Source organism: Ahaetulla prasina, chromosome 16, assembly GCF_028640845.1.
Source record: "Ahaetulla prasina isolate Xishuangbanna chromosome 16, ASM2864084v1, whole genome shotgun sequence".
NCBI lineage: Eukaryota > Metazoa > Chordata > Lepidosauria > Squamata > Colubridae > Ahaetulla > Ahaetulla prasina.
In genome coordinates, this window is record NC_080554.1 from 2,556,740 (window position 1) to 2,573,857 (window position 17,118).

The 17,118-nt window shown below is 45.5% G+C and overlaps 2 protein-coding genes across 3 annotated transcripts in view; both read right to left on the bottom strand.

Moving 5' to 3' along the window:
• The window catches only part of ZBTB34 (zinc finger and BTB domain containing 34), a 30,273-nt gene extending 14,571 nt beyond the window's left edge, over positions 1 to 15,702 (bottom strand). The window contains exon 1 of one of the 2 annotated variants that reach the window (XM_058159674.1): positions 15,621 to 15,702. The gene's annotated coding sequence lies outside the window, so the exon portion shown is untranslated. Of the gene's footprint in view, positions 1 to 947; positions 1,082 to 15,620 lie in introns of those variants that run through there. The other variant, XM_058159676.1, reaches the window with a different exon arrangement.
• ZBTB43 (zinc finger and BTB domain containing 43) lies at positions 7,121 to 15,744 on the bottom strand. The gene is made up of 2 exons (XM_058159681.1): positions 15,621 to 15,744; positions 7,121 to 12,929 (listed from the first exon to the last, which is right to left on the bottom strand). Exon 2 carries the CDS (start codon positions 12,913 to 12,915, stop codon positions 11,524 to 11,526), a length of 1,392 nt encoding a protein of 463 aa, XP_058015664.1. The 5' UTR covers positions 12,916 to 12,929; positions 15,621 to 15,744; the 3' UTR covers positions 7,121 to 11,523.
• Between the last annotated feature and the right edge of the window lie 1,374 nt (positions 15,745 to 17,118).

A 17,118-nucleotide genomic window follows, 5' to 3' on the forward strand; every position in this document is an offset into this window, starting at 1 on the left:
CCCACCTTGGGCATGAAAGACAGCTGGGTGACTTTGGGCCAATCGCCAGGTGACGGTGAGTTCTAGTCCCACCTTGGGCATGAAAGACAGCTGGGTGACTTTTGGCCAATCACAAGGAAACGGTGAGTTCTAGTCCCACCTTGGGCATGAAAGCCATCTGGGTGACTTTGGGCCAATCGCCAGGCGACGGTGAGTTCTAGTCCCACCTTGGGCATGAAAGACAGCTGGGTGACTTTCGGCCAATCGCCAGGTGACGGTGAGTTCTAGTCCCACCTTGGGCATGAAAGACAGCTGGGTGACTTTCGGCCAATCACAAGGAAACGGTGAGTTCTAGTCCCACCTTGGGCATGAAAGCCATCTGGGTGACTTTGGGCCAATCGCCAGGCGACGGTGAGTTCTAGTCCCACCTTGGGCATGAAAGACAGCTGGGTGACTTTGGGCCAATCGCCAGGTGACGGTGAGTTCTAGTCCCACCTTGGGCATGAAAGACAGCTGGGTGACTTTGGGCCAATCGCCAGGTGACGGTGAGTTCTAGTCCCACCTTGGGCATGAAAGACAGCTGGGTGACTTTCGGCCAATCGCCAGGTGACGGTGAGTTCTAGTCCCACCTTGGGCATGAAAGACAGCTGGGTGACTTTGGGCCAATCGCCAGGCGACGGTGAGTTCTAGTCCCACCTTGGGCATGAAAGACAGCTGGGTGACTTTGGGCCAGTCCCTCCCTCCCTCCCTCCCAGCCCGGCCCACCTCACAGGGTTGTTGTTGTGGGGGAACTAGCAGGAGGCAGCAACTACGCTGCCTGCCCAGAGTTGCTTTATAAAGCCACGAAGGCCGGATGGGAATGAGAGGAAACCATCATCGGAGGGAAGGCGCCTGAATAGGAAGAAGCCGGAAAGGAAAAGGGGCCCCCAGAGGCCGCTCGGCAGGCCGCCTCCCTTCTCCCGCCTTACCTGAGGGGCGTCGGGGTCTCCTCACATGGCGGGCCCGCCGGAGGGAGCTCGGCCCTGGCCCGAGTGCTGCTTTCCCCCCGGCCGCCACCGCCAGCGCCGCCGCTTTCCCCCCCCTCAGCCAGCGGCACCCGGAAGCGAACCCTTCCTGCTGGGGCGGGGACGGGCGGACGCGCGGTTCCGCTTCCGGGGCGCCAATCGGAAAAAGGAAGCGCCGAGGACACGCCCCTTCAAAGGAGGGCCGGCGAAAGAGAGGGCGCATGCGCGCAAAGAGAGAGAGAGAGAGAGCCTCGCACATCTAATCCCTTGCGCCCCTAGTGGGCGTTTCTGTGTCCTACTCCGAGCAGCTCTCATCTTAATCCGGATTTTGCGTTAAATCTAAACCTAAAGTGGCGCGATAATATAATTAATATAATAATAAATATTAAAATACAATAGAATAGAAATAGGTATAGAATAGTATTTGTATTAGTATTAGTATTATTATTAGTATTGTCCAAGTATTAGTATTAGTATTAATATTACTAATACTAGTATTAGTATTAATTTGTCTTGGTACACTGAGAGCATATGCACCAAGACAAATTCCTTGTGTGTCCAATCACGCTTGGCCAATAAAAAATTCTATCCTATCCTATCCTATCCTATCCTATCCCTGAGTAGAGTAGAGTATACCAGAGTATAATATAGTTATTATATTATTATACTAAAATATAATAAAAAAATTATAAATAAAATAATTGAGAGGATTAAAGTTAGCGTATTTCAAACCTCAGCGTATTTCAGGTCAATTTCCTTTTCTTGTGGAGGATGGCACCGAATCCACCTGCACAAGAAGTACTTTAGGTTCACACCATCGGTTCTTGCATAAATCCAATTTTTCTGGGTGGGGAACAGGGATGGGTGGGTCAAGAGAGGATGCTATCCTCAATTGCAATGACCCACGGTCATCCAGGATCCAAGCTGTTCTGTCCTCCTTCAGAGACGCAGAAACAAGCGTGGTAGAGCAAAGATCAAGACAATTTAAAAAAAAAAAAATTGGTTACGCAGATCAACGCGTGTTTTATTCTCCTGTCCTCCTGGTCCTTTTCTGTGGTTTTCTTTTGTTTAGGGAAAAGGCATTTTCGTCACGATTGGGTTTGCCATAACTGAGCCCAAAATTTCTGTTGCTAACGTGAGAAAGCCGTCAAATCATTTTATGATCTTTCCCACCCTGGTGGTTAAGTGAATCACTGCGACTGGTTTTGCTTGTCAGAAGGTTGCAAAAAGGAATGATCGCCTGACCCCGGGACACTGCGACCGTCATAAATAGGAACCACATGCCAAACGTCCAGGATTTTGATCAACTGCTGCAACGGTCATAAATGTGAAAAACGGTCCTAAGTCTCTTTTTTGACCGAAGTTACTAAACGAATGGCTGTTGAGCGCTACCTGCAAATCATGCACGGTGTCTTACACACCACTTGTACCTCGAGTCCCACAAATTATAGCTCAGCATCTGGAATGAACCTCTCTTTTTTTTCTGATCCCACTTTGGTGGATGCAAAATCCAAGTTTTTCTGCTGACCTCCTTCCCTTCTGCGGGGCTGTGGAGTTAATTGAAAGCCTTTTTTTAAAAAAATTTTCGGGAGGGGGAGGCGGGGTTGTCTAAAGTTTATGACCTGATTCAGCCCAGTATTGTGTTCTTAGAATCATAAACTCTTCCCGAGTTTGGATTCCCAGGAGAGATTTGGTGGTGGTGGTGGTGGGGTTGAGTTTAATACGTTCACAAGTTATCCTGCCTGGACACATTAAGGTACAAATGAGTAATGCGCAGGGTGTTTATACTTGTTGACCTCTGTGCTGTGGACTCTTTATTATCTTTTGGGGTAGGATAATAATGATAAAAAAAATATTCTGCTTTTTCTTAAAAAAAAAAAAGCACTTTTTTTTTTAAAAAAAAAGACATTTCTTCCTTCCAGATCGAGAGAAGTATGGATATTTTTTGTTTATTATTTGCATTTATATCCCGCCCTTCTCCGAAAACTCAGGGCGGCTTACACTATGTTAGCAATAGTCTTCATCCTATTTGTATATTATATACAAAGTCAACTTTTATTGCCCCCAACAATCTGGGTCCTCATTTTACCTGCCTTATAAAGGATGGAAGGCTGAGTCAACCTTGGGCCTGGTGGGACTTGAACCTGCAGTAATTGCAAGCAGCTGTGTTAATAACAGACTGTCTTACCAGTCTGAGCCACAGAGGCCCTTAGTATAACATTCACTGTTGTTATATACAGGTGGTGCTTGACTTACAACATTCCTTTAGTGACCGTTGAAAGTCACACCGAAAAGAGTTCGTTTAGTGTCCGTTCAAAGCCCCGAAAAAGGGTGACTTAGGGACGTTTTTCAGAGTTACGACTTTTGCAACATCCCCGGGGTCACGTGATCACAATTCAAACGCTTGGCAGCCGGCTCATATTTATGACAATTGCACTGTCCGGGGGGGGGGGGGGCGTGTCATGTGATTCCCCACCCCCGAGGACTACCTGTACGAGGTATGCTTTTTAAGTCAACAATGGGTGAAGGGGCTTCTTGAAAATGTCATCAAAAAAGGACAACAAAGACTGTTCTTTCTGCGCCAACTCAAAAAGCTCAAACTGCCCAAGGAGCTGCTGATCCAGTTCTACAGAGGAATGATTGAGTCTGTCATTTGCACCTCTATAACTGTCTGGTTCGGTTCTGCAACCCAACAAGACACATTTTGTTTGGGTTACACATGTATTTTATTTGGTTTCTGATTTTTTTCCCCTTTTTTGGGTGATGGGGGTGGGGGTGGAAAAGACTCATTTCCCCCCCTGCCCCCAAGAGGGGCAGCTATTATCATCTGCACCTCCCTAACAGTCTGGTTTGGTTCTGCAACCCAACAAGTCAGACACAGACTTCAACGGATAGTTAGAACTGCAGAAAAAACAATGGCTACCAACCTGCCTTCCATTAAGGACCTATATACTGCACGAGTCAAAAAGAGGGCTGAGAAAATATTTGCAGATCCCTTGCATCCAGGACATAAACTGCTTCAACTCCTACCCTCAAAACGACGCTATAGAGCACTGCACACCAGAACAACTAGACACAAGAACAGTTTTTCCCCAAAGGCCATCACTCTTCTAAACAAATAATTCCCTCAACACTGTCAAATTATTTACTAAGTCTGCACTACTATTAATCATTCCCATCACCCATCTCCTCCCACTTATGACTGTAACCTTGTTGCTTGTATCCTTACAATTTATATTGACTGTTTCCCTATGACTGTCATTAAGTATTGTACCTTATGATTCTTGACAAATGTATCTTTTATGTACTCCAAGAACATATGCACCAAGACAAATTCCTTGTGTGTCCAATCACACTTGGCCAATAAAGAATTCTATTCTATTCTATTCTATTCTATTCTATTCTATTCTATTCTATTCTATTCTATTCTATTCTATTCTATTCTATTCTAATCTAATCTAATCTAATCTAATCTAATCTAATTCTATTCTATTCTATTCTATTCTATTCCATTCCATTCTATTTTCTATTCTATTCCTAAAAAAACCCAGCCATAAAGCGGTTTAATTCATTTGTTGTGTTTCTATCTTGGTCTCCGTTCCACCTCAATAAGGGCTTGTGAACAAGATTTGTGAAACAAGTTCCGATTAATTTTTGCACGTTTGACGGAAGTCGGGCGTACCTGTGAAACCCAACAGGAATAATTTTACACAGGTCCCGGCATGTGCTATTTTCCGTGTCTGAAAGAAACACGTCCCTTCTTTCGTGATCGTGCGAGAAGAGAGTTCTTATGCACGGTGATTGAATTTAAAGGGAATTTAGTCCCGGATTTAAGCCGAAGCGTGGCCGTTTTGTTTGGAAAGCAAACATTCGCTCCGGCCATAGTCAGTTATGACAGCTGTCGGAAGGGCAAGCATCTCAGAGATTGGGTAGATTTGGTTACCCCTTTTGAAAATAAATGGCTGAATTCGGATACTCTTGTTGAAAAGGAGCGATTAAATGACATTTGTTGTGATGGCCAGGGTCAGTCGAATGCCACTGACCGCCGGTTGGTAAGAGGCGGTGGCGCAAAGGTTTTCTCTGCCTGGGTGAAGTCGACTTGACTGAACACAAGTGGCCTTCAGCGTCTTCGTTTCAGGTGATCAGAAGGGACCGAAGCACTGCCCTTTTGCACAAGAATGTGATTGTGTGTTAACGCACATCGAAGAGGGGGTGGGGCATCTGGAGTTGCACACCTGTCGTTTGCAAGTCACTAACCACCCCTGGATTTCCCTGGAGTGCTTTGGAGGGAGGGTAGAAGAGTGTTTTCTTTCCCACGCTTGATTTCTCAAGGGGGAGCAACAATATATGGATGCTACATTCTCTTAGGGTAGAACAAGAGTAACACAGTTGGAAGGGGCCTTGCGAGATCCTCTAGTCCAGTCCAGGGGTCTGCAACCTGCGGCTCTGCAGCCGCATGTGGCTCTTTCATCCCTGTCACAACCGCCAATGTGCGACACCCGCTGGCATTTGATTTATTGAGCTTTTTGACTTTTTTTTTTTTTCAGAGTTCAAAATGTTTTGGTTGCCTGCAGAAATAAAAAATTGTCTCCTCTGTAGCACTTCATTGATTTCATAAATGCAGCACGTTATAGGTTTTTTTATACATAGCATAAAGGTAAAAAAAACCCACCATGATATATGCAGCGTTATCTTCATTTTAGATGTCCGAAGGGTTTTGTGGCTCCCGGTGTTTTTTCATTTCTGTGGGAAATGGGATCCAAATGGCTCTTTTTGAGCGTTTAAGGTTGCTGTCCCCTGTTCTAGTCCAACTCTCCACCCAAGCAGGAGACCCTATACCATTTCTCCAGCACCAATGGCTGTCCAGTCTCTTAAAAGCCTCCAATGATGGAACATCCACAACTTCTGGAGGCAAGGAGTTCCACTGATTAATTGCTCTCACCGTTAGGAAATTTCTCCTAGGTTGGTTCTCTCCTTGCTTGGTTTCCAACCATTATTTCTCATCCTGCCTTCAGGTGCTTTGGAAAATAGCTTGACCCCCTCTTCTTTGTGGCAGCCCCTCAAATACTGGAAGACTGCTATCATGTCTCTCTCAGTCCTTCTTTTCATTAAACAAGAGACATAATGAAACAAAATGTTAAAAAGTTACCACGTTTATGCAGTTACTTGCTTACCAAGCACATCTAAATTATATGAAATTTAACCAGGACTTCGCCAACTTCCTGACCTTTGAACCTTTCGCCACGAGCTTAAGACACATCTTTTTATCTGCGCAGGACTGGACTAGAATTTTAAATTTGGTTTTAATGGGGTTTTACTATTTTATTGTGGTTTTAATATTCGGCCGTATTTAATAAGTTTTTTAAATTGGGGTTTTAACTTGTATTTATGTTTATGTTTTACTTGGCTGTAAACCGCCCTGAGTCCCTTGGGAGATAGGGCGGTATAAAAATATGATTAAATAAATAAATAAATAAAATAAATAAATAAACCAAAATATCTTTACGGTCCCCAAGGCCTGTCACAACTTCTGAGCACCCCTAATGTTTGGAAAAATTGAAAAGCTGAAAAATTTGATGCGCCCTATAATTTCTGCAACGGTTCTTTATATGTTTTAGCCTCCCGGTCTCCTAAACGTCTTTGGTTGCTTTTCTCCACAACAACCCTGCGAGGCGGGTTGGGTTGGGCTGAGAGAGAGAACTGGCCCATCCTGTCCAATGTAGAGATCAGAGGTGGGTTTCAGCAGGTTTTGACCAGTTCTGGAGAACCGGTAGTGGAAATATTGAGTACTTCGGAGAACCGGTAAATACCACCTCTGACTGCCCCCATCTATTCTCTGCCTCCCAGGTCCCAGCTGATTGGGAGGAAATGGGGATTTTGCAGTAACCTTCCCATGGATTAGGGAGGGAATGGAGATTTTACAGTATCCTTCCACTGCCACGCCCACCAAGCCACGCCACGCCCACTACACCACGCCCACAGAACCGGTAGTAAAAAATTTTGAAACCCATCACTGGTAGAAATGTCCTTGGGTGTATGCTACTTTTAGCCGGACTTCTGAATTCTTTCAACCCAAATAAGGGTTCCTATTTATTCCGAAATCGGCAGCCGTTAAGATTCAATGAAACTGGCTCCCACGCACATTCCTTGGGCGGGCAAACAAAACACGCGTAGCAAAATACCGATAACATTTATTAAAACATGTTATACAAAAGAGCAACAGACTCTTCTATAAGAAGAAAACAAAGAAAGAGGAATGTCACATGATAAAAGGACAGCAGAATTATACCTCCCACTTTTGTGATATAGTACACGGCAGTTCACAGATCAGTTCTAAGTATTATAAGTGACAATGCTTGACGGGCAAATGTTTGTAGTGAAATGGAGGAGGTTTACTTGTTTGCAAAAATAAAATAAAATAAAAAAACCTCCAATCGCATTTATTCTAGAAGTATGGAGGAAAACCAGAAGGGGAGATATAGAGGAGCGGAAAAGCAGCAATAACCAACTTAGGATGCAGGCTTGAATTAAAGGAGAACCATGTCAACGTAACACATCAAAAAATATTAATATACATTTAAATCCTCCAACTCTCCTTTTCCCCTTGGGGCTTAGCAGCTAAACTCTTCAATTCTACTCATCCGTAGCTGAATTAAAAAACAAAACAAAACACAAATCTTTTCTGAATGCTTTTTTTTTTAATATTCCACTATCCTAAATAAAACAAGTAACTTTCTTTTTTAAAAAAATAGACTCTCGGGTTTAGAAATATCATCTGCCCCCCAAAAAAACAAAAAACCCACATTTAACATAGATGCCCTTTTTTTAAACAAAAACACAAAGAGGCCAATGGTGAATTTTACAATATCATATTTACAGTCTGAAAGATGCTGTGTTGGTGTGGGGAAGGGAAGAGGAGGGGAGGGGGTTTGTGGTTAATACCTCTAAAATCCTTTAAGGATTAGAAATAAGAATAGATTTCCCAAACCCAGCAGTTTTGCCTTTGCAGATGAGCAGGAAAGCAAAGTATGGATTACTATCCGAATTGCACCAGAACAGAGGGGAAGAGCTTAGCAGCAGATATCTGAAAGAAAATGACGATTGCAAAAAAGCAACTGCAGGTAAAATTTAGCGGGGTGTTTCCTTCCTCGTCAAAAGGGAAGTGTTTCTTAGAGAAAATGTTAGTTGTGTTAGCAAGATGGGTCCAAAACTAAATGTACTATTATCACGCAAGGCCGCACTGGCCCCTGTCCGGGACGTTGAACGTGACGAACGTCCTTCTCTGGATTGGCCGCAAGACAAGAGCCACTCACGGAAGATGAACAAATGGAATTTACCTTTACAGCACAAGAAGGGGCAGTCGTACTGCTTATTCCCTTACCTCGCACCCAGAGTCCGAGCCTAAGTGGAAATGACCTATTTCTATACTTCGGGCATTTTATCTAGTTTTCCTTAATTGCAACTGCCAGTTTGGATCTCTCCTAAAGGAGAAAGGAGAGGGCTATTAATTGCACATAAATTCTGCCTGGAGCCGGCAGATGAAAAAATGTTTTATTTAGTTTTTAATCCCACGCTGAAAAACAACGGAAGCATTGTGTCTCTGTTCCTAGCTTGAAGCTACTCAGCATGTTAGCGACATGTTAAAAAGTGCAGAAGCATATCCCAAGGGCTTTTTTCAAAAGGCAACTGGACTTTCTTGGGGGTTTTTTTTGTTTTCCCCCCTTGAAAATGTTTCGCTTCTCATCCAAGAAGCTTCTAGGACCGGGATGGCGAACCTCTCGCACGCGTGCCAGAGGTGGAACGCCCTCTCTGTGGGCACACCCGCCGTCACTAGCTGCTCTCCAAGTTTCCGGTGTACGCACCAGAAACCCAAAGACCAGCTGGCTGGCACGCATGCGCGTACTGGAAACCCAAAGACCAGGTATACTGCAATATAGCCGATGTCATTGATGGCGAGCCTGTGTGCATGTGTGCGCCAGAGCACCGGAAAACCAAAGACCAGCTGATCTTCGGGTTTCCGGCGCTCCGGCACGCGCACACAAATGCACGCATTCTGGTTTTGGCACTCGGTGCCAAAAAAGTTCGCCATCCCCGTTCTAGGATCAGAAGCGAAACATTTATAAGGGGGAAAACAAAACAAAACAAGGAAGTCCAGTTGCTTTTTTTGAAAAAACACCTTTGGGACAACAACCTCCCAGGACATTCTAAGGCAGTGACGTTATTTATTTATTTATTTATTTTGCTTCGGTTTGGTTTTGGAAACAAAACTAAAAAACAAAAACAAAAAACCAGATCCTTAGGATCTTACTTTCCTCCACAAACCCCACCCACCCAATACCCCACCCTTATGTAAACAAAAAATTTCTCATCCTTATAAAAGTTTCAAACGAGAAATAAGAAAAACCAGACCGAACGACATGAATTAGAAATCAAACCGGAGGGAATATATCTATATATATCTATATATCTATGCTCGTATATATGTATATATACACGTTCTAAAAATATTATACTTTTTTTTTTTGCTTTAAATACAAAGTGCTTCTGTACATTAGCAAGTTACAGTGTTTGCAAGTTACAAAAAAAAAAAAGATCCCTGCTGAGTTAACGTTTTTTTTTGCTAGGGTTCAAGTGAGTGGCAGCCATTTCTAACGAAAGGCATGGCTCAATTCGTGGGGGACACTTGATGTTGACCGTTCGTAAGTGCCTGTGGTCAGCTGAAGAAGTGCCTTAGCAGAGACCCTGAAAGATTATCCATGGTGAGAGAGAGAAGACACAAAGGGACCTCAACATCTGATAGGTTTTAACGGGAGGGGGGGCGTATTTAATTAAGAGAGCAGCTTGGGTTACAGTGTGCTACCCTTGTACCAAGTCAAATGCTCGTATCTTAAGACATCAGCTGAAAAGATAATTTCAGCAATCGAAGAAGCACCTAAAATAATGCTTGCTTTTTCCCCCCCCCTGGTGAATCTACCTAGGCTGTTATTTCTGAACCTTGGAACCCTTTTAACTCTTTGTTATTCTGCATTCTAAGTTGAGCGGACTTCAACTCCCAGCATTCTCCAGCCAACACGGGGATTCTGGGAGTTGACGGCCACCCATCTTAAGCGGCTGGGAAACACCCCAACCTAAACAAGGAGCGCAGGTTCACCTTTTCTCCAAGGTGTGCAGCTAGAAACCTGGATGAAGAACGCAGGGTGGTAATTCTGCCAAGGCGAGATGGAACGCAAGTGTCTTAACCAACCTGCCTCCCTCTTGAACAACGGTTGTGGATGAGAAAGAACCTCAATTCCTTATGAACGATCTGGATTACGAAATTAATCTGCATTATGAAATTAATCGGCAGCTTAAAAAAAAAATGCATCCACTGTGGAGGAGAAGCAGCATCAGATTTAAAAACTCAGAAGGAAATTCCCCGAATATGGGCACAGCTTTAAGGGCGCTATTTATTTTTCAGCCCACTGGAAGGAACTGTAGTTTAAAACAGGTTCTCTACAGCCTGGCTTCTAACGAATCTGGGTTCATACGGAGGTTGGTACAAACACCGTGCAACACCCAAAGGGGATTTGCTTTCTGGTTTTGGAGCAGACTGTTAAAATACAGACTCAAAAAAATGACGTCTGCGCTAAAGGAGGGGCACTTTCCTCCCCATTGGGGAACAGACGTAAATGCCCAATCAAAAGAAGAGGCTGGTTTGATTGACAATTGCATTAGGCACAAGGGAAGGATAAGAAAGTGAGGTGTTAAAGTGTCCAACGCCATATATCGCATTAAAAAAAAAAAAACCCTCTAACAGGTGCTGTTTGCCAAGACAAACAAGGGCCGTCAGTCAACGCAACTCAGAAGCTGGACAGAACTTTTCCCTCTTGCTCAGAGCCGCCTCGAACCTCGAGATGGGCAGCAAATAAATTTGACGGCAATAATAATAATTTGATGATGTTAAGAATGATAGTCTCGCACTTGAAAATTATTTAGCAATGTGGTCTTGGAGAAAAATTAACCCACTCGCTCACTCACCCTTTGGTTCTCAGCAAGCAAGCGCTCTCACCGCTATTTTACTAGCTTCAATTCAAAGGCCGCTAACCGGGGAGCACCACCGAAGGGAACCGCCACCCCGCCGGGAGCCCCACCTCTCACACGTTCCCGCCGAACCTTAAAACACCAAGCAAAATTGTCTTGAGATGAATTCAAAGCAAGAAGCGTTCCTTTCGGAGAGAACCCGAACGTTCCCCAAGCACGAATGAAATAGCGGTAAATTATAAGTAGGTTAAAAAGTACCGTGGTGCCAACTTGCCGGTCCGTTTGCAGTCTCGGGACAGGGACACCTTAAGAGAGGGTCCCGGCCCCAGAGTTTATCGGGAACCCACCACCTCAAAAAGCAGCAAAGGCCTCAGGCACGAGGCCGTGGGACAAACAACCGTTCCGCTTGTTCAAATAAGCCGTGTTCAGATCGAGGCCGGGCGACACCATCGCCCGTCCGATTAAGCCATTCAATTCCCTTCCTTTCTCTCCCCCCCCTTCTCCCCCCCCCCCCCGGCTTCTAGTTCATCTTAGCAGCGTTCTGTTCCATTTTGCAGGCTTGGTAAGATTTGGTGCAGGAGGTGACGTGCCGGTGGAAACTGTCTCTCCACATGAACCTTTTCCCGCAAATGTTGCACTCGTACGGCTTAATGCCGGTATGGATTTTCATGTGGCCCACCAGGTGGTGCTTCATTTTGAATTTCTTACCGCACACGCCGCAGCCGTACGGCCGGAGTCCGAGATGCATACCCATGTGACGGTCCCTCTGGCTTTTGTGGGTAAAGCTCTTGCCACATTGGCAGGGGTAAAGTTTGTCGGTGGTAGAAAAGCCAGCGAGGGCGTTTTCTTCCTTGATCCCTGAGGGAAGGTCTAAGCTTTCTCCGTAACCCGAAGCCTCCGGTCTCTGGAGGCTCAGAGTCCTATCGCTCCTTTCCCCGGAGAACTCTTCCATGGAGGAGCCGTAGAAGTCAACTTGCTCGTCGTAGGTGCCTTCGTTGGCCGGGTTTCCAAATTCCATGTCCACCTTCCTATCGTTGACCCGGAGATCTTCCACGATGGTGGTCTGTACAGGATGATGTGGCTGAACGGCATTCACTGATTCGGAGACTTGGTGTTCGTCGTAAGATCCGTGCATTTCCACTCCTTCGCAGTCTTGAACAAACCGCTCCGTTTTTACATGGATCCACCGTTTGTGAGACATAATGCTGGGCTTGCTATAAACAGGCCGGGCATATTGATAATCGGTACTGTCACTGACGCCTTCTTCTCCATCCTGGCTGGTCATTCCAGTGCTCAACCGGTCGTGTTCCGTAGAGGAATTGCTAGGGAGATACTCATGTTCGGTCAATTGAGACAACAGCTCATCCTTGGAGCTCTCCTCTTCGTTCTCCCCATCCCTCAGTTCCTGCGCTTTGTGGAAATCCGACTGGCCCGCTGCCCCCAGCTCAAAGCTTTCTGCCAGGCCGTTGTAGTTACTACTGCTCGGAGACTGGTGGTCGCTGGCCCGGTTCAGCTTTTGACAAAGGACCGAAGGGTTCCCTTCCAAGACCTCCGTGCATTTGTCCACCACGTGCCACATCTGGAGGAAACTGGCCGCCGTCAAGTAGCTAACGATTTCCGGAGCAGGCATGACGAGTCGGCCGGTGTAGGTCGACAGGAGGATATTCTCGAAGACTCTGGGGTGCATGACGTCGGGAAGGACAATCCGTCGGCTGTTCTTCAGGAGCACCTGATCGCAAAAGTAAGGGGAGCTGGCGGCCAGGACGGCTTTGTGGGCTCGGAAGAGGTGACCCTGGACCACGATAGACACATCGCAGAGCTGGCCTTGCTGGCGCTGCTGGTTGAGCTTCTGCAGGACGGTGTTGCAGAAATCGGGGAATTCGACGCGGAAAGAGGTCGCCCCCGGCTCCATTTCATCAGTGAACACTGCAAGAGAAGAGAGCGCCGGTTTTAAGAGGAAAGGAAAGGGGCAGCTTTGCAAGTTGAGAAGGCACCCAGGAAAAGCATGACCGAGGCTGGGTAACGACAAGTTTCTCCACACACCCCACTCCCTTCTGGCGCTGATGAGGTCACCTAGTTTGGTGACGAAACGTCGGCAAAAAGCACCCACTTCAGCGTTACCGGTGTTGGGTAACGAAAGGTTTGCAAGGAAACAGCCAAGCTCAGAGAGCACCAAGGACCCCTCCTTTCAACCCTGAGCTACAAGAGTCTCTTTTATAGCACCAACTCAGAATAAAACAGACGGCTGTCCTATCGGAGGGTGGGGTCGCCCCCACTTCCTTGACCCCCAGTTCAAGAGAGCCAGTTTGGTCTAATGGTAAGACCTCCCCCCCCCCCAAGCTTAAACCAGGAGAAGGTGAGTTCTAGTTCTGCCTTAGCCATGAAAGGTGGTTGGGTGACTTTGGGCCAATCACCAGGCGACGGAGCGTTCTAGCCTTAGCCTTAGCCATGAAAGCCACCTGGGTGACTCTGAGCCAATCACTAGGAGACGGTGAGTTCTAGTCCCACTTTAGGCATGAAAGCCAGTGGCGTGACTTTGGGCCAGTTCCCCCCTCCCTCTCTCTCAGCCCAGCCCACCTCACAGGGTGGTGGTTGTGGGGAAAATAGGAGGAGGAGGAAGGAGCATTAAGTATGCCCGCTGCCTCGAATGAACTTACAAAAGTCATAAAGGCAGGATAAAAAAACGAGCGTAATAAATAATATTATCAGTCCATGATATTTGTGATACAGTTTTAAATGTTCAGCTGACCGAATTTCATGTTTAATGAATAAAAGTTTAATAATAATAATACAGACATTGACAAATTTGCCACCAGTCAATTGCAGAAGGCAGCTTTACTTGCAAGAGCTTCCATTCTGCGACCATCTCAGTAACACTGTCAAACATCCGGATCTTGCCTATCCCAGGGTCCTTAGTAAGGACTCAGTAGGTAGGCAAAAATGATGATGATGATGGTGGTAGTGATATACTTGGTATATCTATATACCTAGGACGCTGGCAGCAACCCGTATCAACCATTAGCACCAGTCAGTGGTATTTGTGATGCAATGTTCAGTTGACTGAGTTTCATGTTTAATGAATAAAGTAAATAATAACGATAATAATAATAACAACAACAACAACAACAATAATAATAAATACTTGGGTGATACCTATGGCAGCAACCCGTATCAACCATTAGCACCAGTCAGTGGTATTTTTTTTTTTAATTTACATTTACATCCCGCCCTTCTCCGAAGACTCAGGGCGGCTTACAGTGTATAAGGCAATAGTCTCATTCTATTTGTATATTTACAAAGTCAACTTATTGCCCCCCCAACAATCTGGGTCCTCATTTTACCTACCTTATAAAGGATGGAAGGCTGAGTCAACCTTGGGCCTGGTGGGATTCGAGCCTGCAGTAATTGCAGGCTGCTGTATTCTAATAACAGGCTTCTTACCAGCCTGAGCTATTACGGCCCGTTGCAATGTGATGCAATGTTCAGTTGACTGAGTTTCATGTTTAACGAATAAAGTAAATAATAACAACAACAACAACAACAATAACAATAATAATAATAAATACTTGGCTGATACTTCCTGACCTCCGGACCTTTCGCCGCGAGCTGAAGACATATCTATTCTTCCGAGCAGGACTGGCTTAAATAGGGTTTTTAAACATGGTTTTATTGGGGTTTATTTTATATTTTGTATTGTATTTTAAATTTAGGCTATATTGAGTAAGTTTTTTAAATAGTGTTTTTATTGTAATGTATTGTATTATTATTTTATCTGCCTGTTCACCGCCCTGAGTCCTTCGGGAGAAGGGCGGCATAAAAATTAAATTATTATTATTATTATACCTATGGCAGTAACCCGCATCAACCATTAGCACCAGTCAATGGTATGTCAGTTGACTGAGTTTCATGTTTAACGAATAACGGAAATAATGATAATGATAATAATAATAATAATAATGATAATGATAATAATAATAATAATACTTGGTTGATACCTATGGCAACAACCCGTATCAACCATTAGCACCAGTCAATGGTATGTCAGTTGACTGAGTTTCATGTTTAACGAATAACGGAAATAATGATAATGATAATAATAATAATAATAATGATAATGATAATGATAATAATAATAATAATAATAATAATAATAATAATACTTGGTTGATACCTATGGCAACAACCCGTATCAACCATTAGCACCAGTCAATGGTATGTCAGTTGACTGAGTTTCATGTTTAACGAATAACGGAAATAATGATAATGATAATAATAATAATGATAATGATAATAATAATAATAATGATAATAATGATAATGATAATAATAATAATAAATAATAATAAAAAATAAATAAATAAAAGAAGGGCCTCTGTCAGGGCAGCCTCTCCTCCTCCGTCCTTCTCTTGCCAGGCAGAGCCGTCACACCAAACCCCCCACCCACCCACCTCGAGAGGCTCGCCACCAGCGCCGGGACGGTAGACTGCTCCTGCCTAGGGAGGCTCTCTCGTTGGGGGGGGCGGGGGGATAAAGGAGCCCCTCCCTCCCTCCCCATGCCCAGGAGGGACCCCCCCTCCCACCACCACCTCAAGGAGAGCCGCCCCTTCGCCTACCTACCTGCCCCGGAGAAACAGCCTCACATGGCGGGCGGCCTCCCCAGGCGACCCCGCCGCGCGTCCTTCGCCCCCTCCGCCGGCCTCCTTCCTCCAGCAACTCCGGAAGCCCAGACCCGGAAGCCCCCCCCTCCGGCCTCTACTTCCGGTCCCCGCGCCTCCGGCTTCCGGTATATAGAGTAGGAGGGGGGAAGGACGATAGAGTAGGGCGGGGAGGACAGAGCGGAGCCTCCGTGGGAGCTGGGCGGAATTCCCACCCCCCGCAGGCCTCGCCCATTATCCAGAGCCATCCGGGGCGGAGCAACATGGGTCGGGAGGGAAGAGCGGCCAAGTCCAACCGGGCGCCCGCGAGCGTCTCTTCGGTGGCACCATTTCTCGGGTGGGGGGGAGGAGAAGGGCAGGATGGGGATTTTGGTTTCGGTTTCGGTTTCGGAATAGAGATTTCCCCCAATGAATTCTGCCTGGCCGGGCTGTCAAGCTTCAAATAGAATAAACAGAGAGGGGACCTTGGAGGTCTTCTAGTCCAACCCTCTGCTTTTGAAAGGGCTTCTTCTCCCATTTGGGGGCTCTTGAGATTTTGGGGTTCCATGGAGGAAAATAGGGCCCGGGGGGGGGTGCAGAGACATTTTCCTCTCCTCCCCCCCCCCAATGCAACATAGCCTTTCTCAACTGTTTTAATTTATTGAATTTATTGGCCAGATTCTGAGGACTGTTGGCCAACAGTTTGTTTTGCGGAACAAAATCCCGTGAAAAATTATTGACATTAATATCCATCGGGCTGCACGTTCTTCTTTTTACACGATCCAATAAATAAATATCCCAAGAATGCCTCCGTTTTTCTTTTTAATAGGATAAATATTGATAATATTGATAACTCGTGTAAGACCAAAAGCTCTTTTTGTTCTATTACTACGGTCGGCGAATGGGTTGTTCACATTCGCATGTGAAGAGTTAATGCTTATTACTACTAAGAAATCATAACCCCACTCTCCCCGTAGCATGGGTGATGTCGCCTAGTTGGGTAATGAAACGTCTCCAAGGAAAACACACCAAGAAGACACCAAGGACTCCTCATTCCAACCCTGAGCTACAAATATTCTCCTTTATTAGTACAGAGAACCTAATCAATATATAAAAATAGGAGGCAGGCGACTTGAAGCAGCGTTGCTCACAGTCCTCCTCCTCCTCCTGATGATGTTACCTAGTGGGTTAATGAATCGTCTGCAAGAAAACAGCCAGGCTCAGAGAGCACCACCATCCAGAGCTACAAATATTCTCTTCCGTTGGTAAAATATTTAGCTGGGGAGGTGGAGGGGAATCCAGCCCTTTCTGTCTCTCTGCTGCCACCTTGGGGTTGCCCGGATTTTCCCAGTCTAATCAGGGAAGCCTCCGTTTTTGGGACTCTCCCTTACGGAAAAAACTTCCAGGCTTGTTCACGAAGAACAAGCGTGCCTACCGTTCCTGTCCTATTGTTTCCTTTCGTTATATCCAATTAATATAGT

What these genes read in the sequence shown, in the direction of transcription:
- ZBTB43 (XM_058159681.1), bottom strand. Translation starts at nt 12,915, where the DNA reads ATGGAGCCGGGGGCGACCTCTTTCCGCGTCGAATTCCCCGATTTCTGC.